We start from the raw sequence: 14,972 nt of genomic DNA, 5'->3' as shown, positions 1-14,972 counted from the left end.
TTTGAAAGGCAGAATGACTGAAAGAGAGGGAGACATCCCAGAGAGATTATATTCACTAGTTCCCTCCCTGGAAGTGGTTGTAATAGCCAAGGCATGACCAGGCTGAAGCCAGGAGTTGCGAGTTCCACCCAAGTCTTCCATGTGGAAGCAGGGGCCAAGCACTTGGACCATCCTCTGCTGCTTTCTCAGGCCCGTTAGCAGGGAGCTGGCCAAAAAGAGAAGCCACACACAAGGATACTTACCCAGTTGTGCCATGAAGATCCAGGCAGAGAAAACCTGCCGTCTGCTGGCTCAGTCCCCAGATTCCTGCAGCAGAGTGGATCTCTCTCACGAGTGGCAGGGATCAAGGCTTGAGCCACCACCTGCTGCCCCCCCCGGGAAGCTGGCACTGGAAGCTGAACTGGGTACTCAAACCTGGGCACTCTGTTAAAATGGGATGGGGCTGTCCCAATCACCACTGCACCTAACGCCCACTCTATGGTCTTGTTTGTAAAAGGTCTTCTGGGCTCGCTCTGCATGGGGCTGTGGCTTTGCCCCACATCAACCAGAGCCCTTGGCTTCCTGCTTCCTGGGAGCTGGAGCTGCAGCCACGCACATTTCTGAGCTTAACAAGAAGCTGGAGAGCTGAGCAGTTTGCTAAGCGGGAGACCCAGGGCCAGGAAGCCACATCGCAGTACCTCTGTCAAACCTCAGAGCTAAGGCTGCCTTTCCGGAGCACGACCTCATTCAGCGATTTCTGCAAATTCCTGCAGGTTGTTGGAGTGTTGAAAACAGCAATGGTTAGCTATTCACTGCCCACGCATGACCTAGTGGCCTGTCCTGTGCATGGCCTCCTGCACTTTGCCTTTTCCTTCCTGAAAATAGCTCTAATGAAAAAAAAAAAAAAAAAGATTTCCATTGTATTTCAAAGAAAGACACACACACTCACACTACACTCTCTCTCACACACGGAGACAGATCTTCCTTCATGTACAACTTCACTCTCCAAAGGCCCACAATATCCAGAGCTGGGCCAGGCTGAAGCCGGGAGCCAGGAATTTTCATCCCACGTGGATGGCAGGGGCCCAGGGACCTGAGCCTGCATAGCTGCCTCCCAGGACATTTAGCAGGGAGCTGGATCAGAAAAAGAATGACGGATGGAGCCAGTGTTAGGGTGCACTGGGTGAAGTCACCCCCTGCAATGCCTGGAACCTGTGCTGGCTGCTCTGCTTCTCACGCAGCTCCCTGCTGCTGCACCTGGGAAAGTAGCCAATGACAGCCGAGTCCTTGGGTCCCTGCCACTCACATGGGAGGCCTGGCCTGGCTTGGTGACTGCTGTTGTTGGTATTTGAGGAATGAATCAATGGTGGGAAACCTCTCCTTTTCTCTCCTGTTTTTTTTTTTGGGGGGGGTGGTGGTGGTGGTGATGGGAACAAAAATGTTGCTGGAGCAGGATTAGGCTTTGACATACGGCATTTGATGTCTGAAGTGGCAGCTTAATCTGCTGGACCACAATGCCCACTGCCCATTGCTGCCAGATGTTTCTTGATCACCTGGTTTATTATGAAATCTGCCCGCTATCCATTCCTCTCCTACCCTGCTTCCCATTCTGAAAGTGGCTTGGGCCAGAGCCAGCCTCACCCCTTTTATCTGCTTCCAATTGATGAAAAAGAGGGTTCCTACCCCAGGATGCCTGGTCTTGGCAGTGGCTCCTTCAGCCACCTGAAATGTCCCTCCCAAGCCACCCTCTTGGGTTCCTTTTGACCGTTCAGTTCTCAGAGTCCACACCAGCTCTTCAGGTTGCGCCATACTGACCCCACCACGCACCGTGTGCTCTGTCCTGGTATGGTTCACACCTGGCACTTTTTTCCACCTGTCAGCTCAAGTTTATGTCTTCATTAGCATGCAAAGAGGCTCACTTGGGCTTCGCTGTTCCTCACCAGCCCAGGACTGAACACTGAGCCTCCATCCCAGGCTCAGGGAAGTAGTTGCAGAATGAATGGTGGTGGGCACGGGCTCTGACCTGCCTCTCAAGTTCACTCTCCCCACGTGCACGCTCAAATTCAGCATCCGGGGACTCTCGGACAAATGCTCCAGCCAACGTGTGTTCCTGCCCATTCCAAGGGACTTTGGTGCCCGAGCACTGTGGAGTCGGGGGTGCAAGGCTGGGTGGCAGGATTTACTCTTAACAACAGTAGTGACAAAGGAGTTTCTTAACTGTTAGCAGAACCGCTATATTTGGCTTCTGTAATCGTTGCTCGGCTTTGCTGGACCGACATCATGATGGGCCTAAGGTCAGGGAGTAGGCCTAAGTTTCACTTCATTTCAAAGTTTTATCTTCCTCAGAGTGATGGAGTGGGCAGGGGGCAGCGACCTTGGAGATGGGCCAATCGGGGGCATCCACATGCCCGCAAATGGAATGTGGTCTACATCGGTACCAAGATAAGAACTGCTTGCTGGAGACACGTCGTACATGACTAGGAGGGAATAAAAACAGTCTGCAAGAGACAGGCAGGGTGCTTGTCAAGACTCCGCTGCGATGATGAGACATGGATGAGACACGGACCTTAGCTCGAGCTAGCAATAAAGTTTCTTTGTTTTTGCATTGTTGCATGTGGAACCTGTCTGTCCATGGTTCAGGGACCTTTTGGACCTCACAGCACAAAGAAGTTCGTGGTGTGAACGGGACTTGAGACGAGGAAGGAGAGTTGGGGTGGAGTGGGGGTGGAGTGGTTTGCTGGTGTTGAGGAGGGGACCAGGTGGAGGAGGCTGTGGGGCGGCTGTGGGAGCAGGGTTCTCCAAGTGCCTGGCAGGAACTCAGGTGGCTGTACCACCTGGGCCCCCACAGGATGTGACAGCGGGCTTGCACGCTGTGCCACGCAGGCCTAGGGTTAAACCTCCCTGCCCCCCAAACACACACACACACACACACACACACCGGGTCTAGGATGTTGCTGGGTGGACGGCTTCCTGGCTATGCGGTTCTGAAATTCCTCCTGGGATTTCATCAGCAGCTTAGCCCTCTGGGGGCAGGGCCAGGGAAAGTCCTCCAAGCTCCGCCCTTCACCAGAACCGCCCCAATCCCAGCAGGAGTTTTTGTTGTGCAAAAGCTGATCGGCTCCCAAGTCTCACTTCTGCATTTCCGCCCCCCTCCTTCAATTGCACAATTCCCGTTTTCTCCAACAACTTTCCCTCCTCTTGACCCCTCTTGCCTCTTAGGTTAATGACTACTCAGCTACCTGACGGTCATGGATCAAGCGATATTGGACTCTTGTCACTTATTCCAGCACCCAACTTGTGATTTGGTTTTTGTGCAGAGACTCGGGGGGGGGGGGTGTAAACCAGCAAGCTTTCTTGCTAGGTAAATAAAAAAACGTTTCAATAAATAAAAACTGTTCAAGGCAATCAGCCACTGACACTCAAGATTTGTGCATTTTGCTGCATGCAAATATACCTCGAAAGGAAAGAAATATTCAAGTTTGATTTTTAAGATGCATGAAGTATGTATAGGACAAAGGCACGCCACTTTGGCGCACACACACACACACACACAAGAATGCGTGGAGGAAGAGATACATGTGGAAATAGTGCAAAATAATCGTAGATGCTAAGTGGTGCATATAGGTAAATATCCGCTGTAAAGCCCTTCCAACGTCTGTGTGTTTGAAATTTTTTATGAGAAAATACTGCGAGGAAGACGTGTGTGTGTGTGTGTGTGTGTGTGTGTGTGTGTGTGTGTGTGTTGGGGGGGAGTGCAAAAAGCGCTTGCACAAACCTTAAGTGGAAAGCTGATTGGAGAATGCCCCTGAGTGAGTCACAATCGCGATACGCGGAAAGGACTGGATAAAGTTGGGGCTCTGAACTGGGAACACTTATTATAAAAATCACAAACATGATTTGGAGAATTCTGTCTTCCTCAGGGGTGAAACTTGCTAGCGACCCCACTGGGGCGTGGGGGGGGGGACTGATCGTGCGTTACACACTGCAGACAACTGCTCCATCCCTTTGGCGGGAAAAAGCACCGTCCCCTCCCACGCTCCGCCCTCCCAGGCCGCGCCCCCACAGTGCCCCGGTCCTGCGCTGGCTACAGTGTCCACTGGCCTTTTATGGTGACCTGGCCCCCCTCAAGTCTCCGCCCCTCCACCGCCACCGGACCCGCCTTCTGAGCTTAATCCAGGCGGCTTCCGCCAGCAAGCCCAGAGCCACGCGTCGCGCCTAAGCCGCTTCTCCCCTCGGGGTGGCCGCTGCCTCCTGGAGGCCAGCACCGCCGCCACCTCGAGCACCCGACCGAGTCTGGTTCCCCTCCCGCGCCCTGCTCATCAACACTCCAGGAACCCAAAGCTTGGCTCTCTCCCTCCTGGAGCTCCGACTGCCGACCCCAACGTTTCAGTTTTTAGGGTCCCTGAACACTTCGGTTCCCAAGACTTCAGGCGCCTGGGTCCTCGGCTCCCGGAGCCAGCCGTGCGTCCCGGACCTGCATCACCAGGACCCAGTTCTCTGCAGACTGGCCCCTTCTCCCCGGACCCGGGGCACCCTCAGAATCCAAGTTCTCCACGTGGCAGACTGAGAATCTCCAGTCTCCCCAACTCTTTCAAGGGGCAGGAAACTCGGAGCATCCAACACAGCTGGAAAAGAACTGAGGAACTCCCCGCCTTGCCAATTTCCCGGAGCCCCAGGGGCCTTTTCGGCGTCGCCAAGTTCCACCTCCGGGCACCCAGGAGAAGGGGCCGTCCCGGGTGCGAGCCTCCAGCGTTCTCGGCTTCCACGCGCTCCGTGAGCCCCCATCATGGTGGCCGATCCTCCGAAAGCGGACCCCAAAAGGCTGGCGGCCACTGAGCCCACCGCCAACGGGGGCCTGGCTCAGGACCCCAGGGAGGGCGAAGGCGAGGCGGCGGGCGTCTGCTGCCGCTCTCGGGCCCAGGTGCGTCGCTGCCTTCGAGCCAACCTGCTAGTGCTGCTCACAGTGGCGGCCGTGGTGGTCGGCGTGGTACTGGGGCTGGCAGTGTCCGGGGCGGGCGGCGCCAAGGCGCTGGGCCCCGCGCGCCTGGCCGCCTTCGCCTTCCCGGGTGAGCTGCTTCTTCGCATGTTAAAGATGATCATTCTGCCCTTGGTGGTGTGCAGCCTGATCGGGGGCGCCGCCAGTCTCGACCCCAGTGCGCTCGGCCGCCTGGGCGCCTGGGCGCTGCTCTTTTTCCTGGTCACCACGCTGCTCTCCTCGGCGCTCGGCGTGGGCTTGGCTTTGGCGCTGCAGCCGGGCGCCGCCTTTGCCGCCATCAACACCTCCCTCTCGGCCACGGGCAAGGACGAGAAGATTCCTAGCAAGCCGGTACTGGACTCCTTCCTGGATCTTGTGAGGTCAGACCCCACCCCGGGGTTAGGGGAGAGGGGCTGCGTGTAGGAGTGGGGTGGAGGTGGAGATGGCCACGTGGGTGGGGCACCTAGGGAAAGGGGTCCGACTTGGCCGGGCGGAGTGCATGGAACTCTTGAAGAGTTACGGAAATGATGGGAGCTTTGCGGGGCCCAGGGCTTTCCGAGGGGGCAGGGGGCATCCCCATGTGGACAGCAGCAGCCCCTCCCACCAGCTGTGCAACCACTTTTTTTTTAAAGGGAATTATCAAGTGGCCAAGATCACAGAGATGGGGCTTCTGGCGAAAACATGGGGACTTGGCCCCCTCCCTCCTCTCCTCTACCCGCTTCCCCCAGGAAACCCCGTAGAACCTGCGGGGTTCTACCCGCCGTCCCTGAAGGGCCACCTCCTCCACGTGTCATTTTTTCCCTAATCTCTCCCCCACCGGTTTATGGGGCAGGGGAGGGGGGCGGGCTACCGCTTCCCCTTTCTTTGCGGACCACCTACCGGTAGTAGGCTGCCGGAAGGAGGCCGAGTTAGCCAGGAGAGGCAGCCCCTGGGCGCACGTGGCCCCTTCCTTTGGTGGCAGCGGACAACTTCCTGGAAAAGCGGATACGGGGAAAGATGAGTCACAGAACAGGGTATCCACAGGCCACCCTCCCCTCCGCCAGGGACGAGGGCACAGCATCAACGATGGCTGAGAGCGGGGACCTGGGGCCAGCTTGGGTGTCCCTGGTGGCAGAGAGAGGGTGGGCAGCTCCTGGCAAAGGAAGATTAGCCCAGCGGGCAGGCACACCCACTGCAGGGCTGCTGATGTGCGCAGTTGTCCCCGCGCCATTCTCCCCCCCTCCACCAAAACAGCTGGAAGTCACCCACAGCCACACAGCCTTTGGCCCAGGGCCACAGGGAGGGATGCAAGCATTAGACCTTCTGCGGCTGTGACATCTCACACAGATGGGCTGGTGTCACTGACCCCTGCCACCACTACTGTGAGCCTCATATGAACTTTCCCTGGTGCCACAGCCGCACAGACGCCTGCACACAATGGCACAGTGCAAGTGGACTTTTGAGAGTTTACTTATGATCCCATGAACTTTGAAACACTTTTGTTTTCATCTGAGAGGCAGGGAGATCTTCCACCCACTGGCTCCTTCACTCCCCGGACAAATGCCCAGCAAGAACGGGGACTGGGCCAGGTCCAAGCCTGAAGCTCCATCCGGGGGCTTCGTTGCTTGAGCTCACACCTGCTGCCTTCCAGGGGGTGCATTAGCAGGGAGCTGGATAGGAAGCAGAGTCAGGACAGGCATGCAGGCCGCATGCGGAGGGGTGTGGATGTCCCAGGCCGCTCTCTGTGACCATTCTTAATGTGCCCCTGTGTGTCTGGACACACACGCCCAGTGTGTCCACACCTCTTTAGTACACACCTGTGCATAAATGCCCTCTCCTGGGACACACAGTCTGGTTGTCCACTGACACTGCATAGTCTGTCTGAGCCCTAACCCGCACCCCAGCCGGATCCCTCCGCTGGACAAACGTCATACCAATGTCATCCTTGTGTGGGAGGGAAACAGAATGGTTAGGGCTGCACTGGTGGGGTTTGAGTCCCCGTTCCCACTCTGCCACCTTCCTCTGGCCTCCTTCCCCCTTTCTGAGCCTCAGTGTCCTATTCTGTAAAATGAAGCCATAGTATGCATTGTCAGGACTGTGTTGTGGCAGAAGGAATATGTATTATTGGAAAGGCAGATTTACAGAGAAAAGGAAAAACAGAGAAAGATCTTCCATCCATCTGCTGCCCCATTCACCAAATGACCACAATGGCCAGAGTTGAGCTGATCCGAAACCAGGAGCCAGGAGCCTTTCCAGGTCTCCTTCGCCCGTGCAGGGTTCCAAGGCTTTGGGCCATCCTCAACTGCTTTCCCAGGTCACAAGCAGGGAGCTGGATGGGAAGTGGAGCAGCCAGGGCAAGAACCGGTGCCCATAGGGATCCTGGCACTTACAAGGAGGAGGATTAGGCCATCATGCCAGCCCTATAAAAGCACCTCTTGGCATCCTAGCCTGGGCAGATGTGGGCACACAGGGCTGTGGTCCGGACACAGATGGCATTCATGATGCTCCTCACTCCTCAGCTTCTCCCCACCGCTGCCCAGCACACCCGGCTACCCCCATGGCCTCTCCCACAGCCAGTCACCTGGGGAGCTGGCTTTTCTCAAGCTTTCCAGGAGGAAGTGGCTGATGCAAGAGGGCCAGGGTATTAAGTGTGCCGCCCAGGGTGGAGCAGAGGCCGCCTCCATGACCCTGCCCTTGCCCCAGTCCTGGCCTCCCTTGGGAGGCTGGCTGTCCCTCCCACCCCCAACCTCCAATCCCTTGGGGGGCTTCTAGGAACTAGTAGCTGGCGGGCTCTGGTTCAGCAGCCCTTGGTCCTGCCTTGGCTCGGGGATGGCTAGGAGTTGAGCTGATCCAAAACCATTGAGGTACCAAGGGACCACCATGAAACCAAACTCCTCCTCAGTCAGAGAACAGCCTTGCCTCCTCCACTCCGCCCCCGCAAGCTCTCCACCCTCTCTTGTGATTTATACTAACAATGTCTCTGTAGACAATGGGATGCTGAACTGTCTGACGTTGGCCGTACCCGCAATATTGGGGCACACTTAAATAACAGACTGATGGAATTATGACTCCTTATGAAGGACTGTACTATTGTAGCAACATGGGGAGACTCTGTCGGGGCTGGGAGTTTAGTGGGGAGAATACCAGTCTATATGAAATTGTACCACAAAATTCAAAAAAATCAAAATCAAAATATAACAAAAAATGTCTCTTCCTGCAGAAATATCTTTCCCTCCAACCTGGTGTCCGCAGCTTTCAGATCCGTGAGTCCTCCTGGGGTGCCCCGAGGGGTGTAGGGGGTGGGATGGAAGTGCCCATCACAGGCCCTGCCTCTGTGGGACTGCGGGAGGTGCCTGGAAACACGCCCCGGAGTCTCTTGTGGGTATCCGTGCTGGTCGTGTGAGCCCAGGCAACTGCCATGCCCTCTCTGAGCTGAGATGTCCCAGCTCAGGGACACTGGGGAGGGCCACACTTTAAGGGCGCTCTGGGTGACCTTTTTTGGGGGAGGTCTTGATGCCAATTGGCACCACCACTTTTTGCTGCCCGCAGTACTCCTCTTACTGTGATGACCAAGAGTTCAACGAGACCCTGGGGAAGGTGAGTGCTAAGTGCTGGGGTGCCCCGATCTTGCTGGGCTATGTGCCTGGCTTTGGCTGTCCGGGGTCGCCCTGACCCCTATCTGCCTGTCCTGTGTGCCTGGCTTTGGCTGTTCGGGGTCGCCCTGGCCCCGGCCCCTGTCTGCATCTGCCACATCTCATACTTGAGTGTGGAATTTAGCCATCTCTCCTCCTTCCCCAGCTGCGGCTTCTCTGCGCTCTGGAAACGCCTTCATACTGTTTTCTTTCCTCTTCCCCAGTCCGGCCAGCTACACTCTAGTTGAGACCCTGTGGGGCCGGACTCCTGCCCAGCCTCTCCCCTCCCCCTGACCTCCTAGCTCCATCTGTGCCTCTTTTCCCCTAGCCACAGTGGATGTATCAAATTTCCAGCCTTGTACATCCTGTTTTCAGAACCTTCCATTGTCCCTGCTTCACCCCCTCTTGTCCTCTGCCTCTCAATTCGGATGCCCCTTCCTCCTGGAAGTCCTCCCTGACTCATCCTCCCCTCTTCCTTGGCTCCCCTTGGGTGTGGGGAGGAAGTGGTCCAGGCAGTGTCCGTGATGGGCCACAGCGACGTGTCCATCCCCACAGATGCCCGAGGGGTGCGAGGTGGAGGGCATGAACATTCTGGGCCTGGTGGTGTTTGCCATCATCTTCGGCGTGGCCCTGCGTAAGCTGGGCCCCGAGGGCGAGTTGCTCATCCGTTTCTTCAACTCCTTCAACGACGCCACCATGGTGCTGGTCTCCTGGGTCATGTGGTAGGTGGGGGAGCCTTTGCGCTGTGTGCCCTCGGGCCTTGGACTTGACCTCTGTGAAGGGCAGGCAGAGGGGGTTCCCACGTGCCCACCCAGGCGGGTGCAGGGTCCCAAAGCTTTGGGCCGTCCTCGACTGTTTATTGATGACGTGGGTTGTATGCCTTGTGGGCCCCACGCATCTGCCACACCCAACAGTCACAGGTGGCTGCTGGGAAAAGGGGGCTAGGGAGACAATTGCCACTACAGCAGCCACCAAGCTGTCAGACAGAGGACAATCTTGGGGGCGCTGGTTGGAAGCTCCTGGCACCAGGCCCACTGGGAGCATCTCCAGTACCTGAGGGGTGCCTTGCTCCCACCCCCAATTTTATAGCTCACTTTTTGTAGGCAAATTTTTCTCATATGACCTCCCATTCATCCTGGTGCACCCAATGCCACGGGAGCCCCTGTGGGATCTGCCAACAGGTGTAAGGAGCCTCACGGGATGGGCTCTTGGGGGTGGGGGTTCAGTTATGGTCATGGACATAGCCTATCTGGCAGAAGGCGTGACGCAGATCTTCCACCTGCTGGTTCTCTCCCAGATGGCTGCAAGAGCCAGGCCAAAGCCAGAGAGCCTGGAACTCCATCCAGGTCTCCCACATGGGTGGCAAGGGACCCAGGCCCTCAGGCCTTCTGCTGGCCTCCCACATGGGTGGCAAGGGACCCAGGCCCTCAGGCCTTCTGCTGGCCTCCCACATGGGTGGCAAGGGACCCAGGCCCTCAGGCCTTCTGCTGGTCTCCCACATGGGTGGCAAGGGACCCCAGGCCCTCAGGCCTTCTGCTGCCTCCTTTCCAGAGGCATTGGCAGGGAGCTGAATGGGAAGTGGAGCACTCAGGATTCCAGCTGGAGTCCAGGAGGACAGGGGCCCTGGGAGGGCCAGCTGAGGGCTCTGCCTTGGAGACAGTGGTCAGCGACAGCTATGTGTCAGCGACAGCCATGTGTCTCCTGGTGCCCAGGTACGCGCCCCTGGGCATCCTGTTCCTGGTGGCCAGCAAGATCGCGGAGATGGACGACGTGAAGCTGCTGTTCACCAGCCTGGGCAAGTACATCCTGTGCTGCCTGCTGGGCCACGCCATCCACGGGCTCCTCGTGCTGCCCCTCATCTACTTCCTCTTCACTCGCAAGAACCCCTACCGCTTCCTGTGGGGCATCATGATGCCGCTGGCCACAGCCTTCGGGACCTCTTCCAGGTGGGCCCGGCCCAGGGACGTGGCGTGGGCAAGGGGTGGGGCGGGCTGTGGCCTTGCAGAGCAGAGGTGGGATTTTTTTGGTGTGTATCTTGGGGGCCCAGGTGTCACCTTGGGAAAATGGGTGGGGAGGTTTTGGGGCGGCGGTGCTTGAGCGGGTGGATGGAGCTTCGACCTGCCCACGTGTTTTGTGGTTGGGGGCTTGCTCGGGCACTGATGGCCGTGGCCCCCCGCAGCTCCGCCACGCTGCCGCAGATGATGAAGTGTGTGGAGGAGAAGAACGGCGTGGCCAAGCACATCAGCCGCTTCGTGCTGCCCATCGGGGCCACAGTGAACATGGACGGCGCGGCGCTCTTCCAGTGCGTGGCGGCTGTGTTCATAGCCCAGATCAACCAGCAGTCCCTGGACTTCGTGCAGATAATCGTCATTCTGTGAGCGCCCACTGGGGGCTGCGGCAGGGACCCCCGCCCCCAACCCGCAGCTCAGGGCATGCCTGACTGCCTCTCCCCTCCCTACCTTCTCCCCAGGATCACAGCCACAGCGTCCAGTGTCGGGGCGGCAGGCATCCCCGCTGGCGGCGTCCTCACCCTGGCCATCATCCTGGAAGCCGTCAACCTCCCTGTCAGAGAGATCTCCCTGATCCTGGCCGTGGACTGGTTGGTGTGAGTATGGGCCGGAAGACGGTGGGGGTGGGCTCCTGGGGCGTCCCAGCAGGGGGTGGGGAGTCTAAAGATTTGTTTTATTTATTTTATTTCAAAGGTTGAGGGTAGAAATGGAGTGGGAGACAGAGAGGAAGATCTTCCATCTGCTGGTTCACTCCCCAAATGGTCCCAATGGCCAGAGCTGAGCAGATCCGGAGCCAGGAACTTGTTCCAGGTCTCCCACACAGGTGCAAGGTCCCAAGGCTTTGGGCTGTCCTCAACTGCTTTCCCAGGCCATAAGCAGGGAGCTGGATGGGAAGTGGAGCAGCTGGGACTCGACCTGGAGCCTTATGAGATGCCAGCTTTAACCTGGCACCCCACAACCCCAACCACAAGGGTTTTACTTTCAGAGGTAGAAGGGAAGTTACCGCGTGTTAGCCACACTGCATCCTCCCACGCATGTCCCAGAGAGAAGGGAAATAGCCTTGTTAGGCGACAGCAAACATGGCCGCAGGCTGGGTAGTCGGCGGTGAAAGGCAAGCAGGGCCCTGGGGAGACGAGGCTTGAGTGGGAACAGCCGTGCGCACCCTGGGCCCAGACCTGTGTGCAGTGGGATGGGGAACCGGAAGTACATTGGTGTACATGGAGGCCATAAGTAAGTTTGTGTTCATGGGAACTGGCCTCCCAGGGACAGGAGAGGAGGCAGGCAGCTTCTGCATTCTCAGATGAAGAGCTCCTGGAGGTTCTAGAAGGGGAAGGAAGGGAAGGAGAGAGGGAAGATGGGTGGAGGAGAATGATGTTGGGCCCCTGTCCCATGCTGTCCCATGCCACCACCTGTCCACCCTTAGGGATCGTTCCTGCACCATCATCAACGTGGAAGGGGACGCCTTCGGGGCAGGGCTGCTGCAGCACTACGTGGACCGGGACAAGCGGTGCAGTTCCATCCCAGAGCTGCTGCAGGTGAAGAGTGAGATTCCTCCCAGCTCACTGCCGATCCCCACCGAAGAGGGCAACCCCTTGCTCCAACACCAGCCAGGGTCTGCTGGGGACGCCGCGGCCTGCGAGAAGGAGTCGGTCATGTGACCAGCGCCTGTGCCCTCCGCCGCCCCCACTGGGGTGCCACTCCGCCCTTCCGGATCACAGGAGCAAGATGTGTGGACCAATGGTGGTGGCCCCCTGGGACAGTCGCTGCCCGGCCGGGAGATTTGAAAGTCTCACTGTGGGGAGGTGTCCCCCCATTCCTGGGCCGCACCACTCCTTCCCACACACACACTCCGGGACTTGCCTGCCTTTCTGGTCCTGGGTCACAGGTCACCTCCATGGAATTCTGGGGATGAGTGTGCCTAAGGGAAGCTGGCAGGTGGCCAGCTGCAGTTGTGGGGTGTGTGTGAGTGTATATGTGTGTGTGGTGACCCTCCTCGCCCCAGTAACCCCCAGCCCTGCCCTGCCAGAACTCTGGTCCCCAGCAGCATCCACGCCCAGGGGCCCTGGGACCAGCCTGAGCTCCCGCAGCTGCAGCTGCAGGTGCCTTCTCACTTTAGCAATAAAGCTGAGAGTCGCCTGCCTTCCCTCGGAGGCTCTGCAGAATTTGACTCGCAGCTCTCGCCCTGACCACAGACACGCAGCAAAACACCTGCCGTTTGTCAAACCACACCGGGACTGGAGACGCCCTGGGGAGTGGCTGAAAGCCAAGCCATCCGCAGGCCCTGGCGAGGCTGTGGAACAGGTGGATTCTTGGATATTGGAAGCATACAAGGTGATCCTGGTCCTTTGGGAAGTGACTGGACAGTGCCTCCTTTTTCTTTCTTTTTTTTTTTTTTTTAACGTGGAAGGCAGATTTACAGAGAGAGACATAGAGAAACATCTTTCCATCTAGTGCTTCAATCCCCAAGTGGCCAGAGCTGAGCTGATCCAAAGCCAGGAGCCAGAAATTTCTAGGTTTCCCATGTGGGTGCAGGAGAGCCAAGGACTTGAAGCATTCTCTGCTGCTTTCCAGCGGGTAGCTGGATGGGAAGTGGAGCAGCCAGGATGTGAACCGGTGCCAATATGGGATGCTGGCGCTTGCAGTGGAGGATTAGCCAGTTGAGTCATCATGCTGACCCCTTAGAACTACGGAAAGAGAGATCTAAACCGCTGGTTCATTTCCCCAAATGGCCACAGTGGGGCAGGGTGAAAAGCTGAGTTCCATTCAGGTCTCCCACATGGGTGCCGGGGATTCATTCAAGCACTTGAGCCATTGTCTAGTGCCTTGCCAGGGGCCGTGGAGCTGCCGTGTGGAGTGGAGCTGCTGCGACTCCAACTGGCACCCGCGTGGGATGCTGTTTACTGCAGCCAGTGTCCTTTGCGCTGCATTTTTGAGATTCTAAATTTTCTGATGGTAAAACCTGCTGGGGCAAGGGTGGTGCAGTCCTGTGTTGGGCCTGCTAGTCCTGTTCACACGCTCTAGCCACATCCTGACCTGGCCCTGCTGCCCTCTGCCAGCTGGAGTCCAGCTCCATGGCAGCTGGCCTGCCCTCAGTGCTCCCTGCTATTGTTCCATCCTGTGAGCGTGCAGGGCTGGAGGAAAGACGGGCTCATTTATCTGAATCTGTTGCATAAACAAAGCTGCCAAACAGTTTGCAAAATGTTCAGTAATTATATATAATCGGCATTAGAGGTATTTGTTGCCACGTGCTCCTTGGGTGTTTAGGAGCAGTCTAATATTTCGGGGAGGGCCTGGCATGATAGCGTAGCAGTTAAAGTCCTCACCTTGAATGCGCTGGGATCCCATATGGGCGCCAGTTCTAATCCCGGCAGCTCCAGTTCCTTGCTTTTGGCCTGGGAAAGCAGTGTAGGATGACCCAAAGCTTTCGGACCCTGCACCCGCATGAGACTTGGAAGAGGCTCCAGGCTGCTGGCTTTGGATCAGCTAGGCTCCAGCCGTTGCAGCCACTTGGGGAGTGAACCATCAGATGGGAGATCTTCTTCTCTGTCCCTCTGTATATCTGCCTTTCCAATAAAAACAAATAAATGTTTAAAAAAAAGTATTTGGGGGAAATGGATTATGCATTTTGGATAGAGAAGGAAGTGCATTATTCAAGTCCTGGGCCCAGTGTGGTAGCCTAGTGGCTGAAGTCCTTGCTTTGCAAGTGCTGGGATCCCATATGGAGGCCTGTTTGTATCTCAGCTGCCCTGCTTCCCATCCAGCTCCCTGCTTGTGGCCTGGGAAAGCAGTGTGCCTTATACACACACATGTCTTTTTAAAAATAGCAAATTAAAATACATTTTTAGACATTTTTTATTTACTTATTTTTTAAGATTTATTTATTTTTATTACAAAGTCTGACATACAAAGAGGAGGAGAGAGAGGAAGACCTTTCGTCCGATGATTCACTCCCCAAATGAGCACAATGGCCGGTGCTGTGCTGATCCGAAGCCAGGAGCCAGGAACTTCTTTCCAGGTCTCCCACGCGGGTGCAGTGTCCCAAAGCTTTGGGCCGTCCTCAACTGCTTTCCCAGGCCACAAGCAGGGAGCTGGATGGGAAGTGGAGCTGTGGGATTAGAACCAGCTCCCATATGAGATCCTGGCGTTTTTAAGGCAAGGACTTTAGCCACTAGGCCACTGTGCCGGGCCCAGACATTTTTATTGGAAAGACATCAGATGTACAGAGAGGAGAAACAGGTCCACTTCCCTAATGGCCACAATGGGCAGAGCTGAGCCAATCCAAAGCTAGGAGCTTCTTCCAGATCTACACAGATGCACGGTCCCATGGCTTTGGAACATTCTCCACTGCTTTCCCAAGGAAGCATCAGGGAACCGTACAGAAAGTCAAGCAGCTAGGAT

General features: G+C 56.8%; 1 protein-coding gene across 1 annotated transcript; it reads left to right on the top strand.

Annotated features, from left to right (window-relative positions):
* Positions 1 to 4,182: 4,182 nt before the first annotated feature.
* SLC1A5 (solute carrier family 1 member 5) lies at positions 4,183 to 12,714 on the top strand. The gene is made up of 8 exons (XM_040977859.1): positions 4,183 to 5,334; positions 8,154 to 8,196; positions 8,483 to 8,530; positions 9,121 to 9,287; positions 10,278 to 10,511; positions 10,745 to 10,939; positions 11,036 to 11,170; positions 11,998 to 12,714. Exons 1-8 carry the CDS (start codon positions 4,766 to 4,768, stop codon positions 12,230 to 12,232), a joined length of 1,626 nt encoding a protein of 541 aa, XP_040833793.1. The 5' UTR covers positions 4,183 to 4,765; the 3' UTR covers positions 12,233 to 12,714.
* The last annotated feature ends 2,258 nt before the right edge of the window (positions 12,715 to 14,972 follow it).

Source organism: Ochotona curzoniae, unplaced genomic scaffold, assembly GCF_017591425.1.
Source record: "Ochotona curzoniae isolate NIBS_2020 unplaced genomic scaffold, NIBS_Ocur_1.0 contig_2861, whole genome shotgun sequence".
In the NCBI taxonomy this organism is placed as follows: Eukaryota; Metazoa; Chordata; class Mammalia; order Lagomorpha; family Ochotonidae; genus Ochotona; species Ochotona curzoniae.
This window is presented reverse-complemented; position numbering and strand designations above follow the sequence as displayed.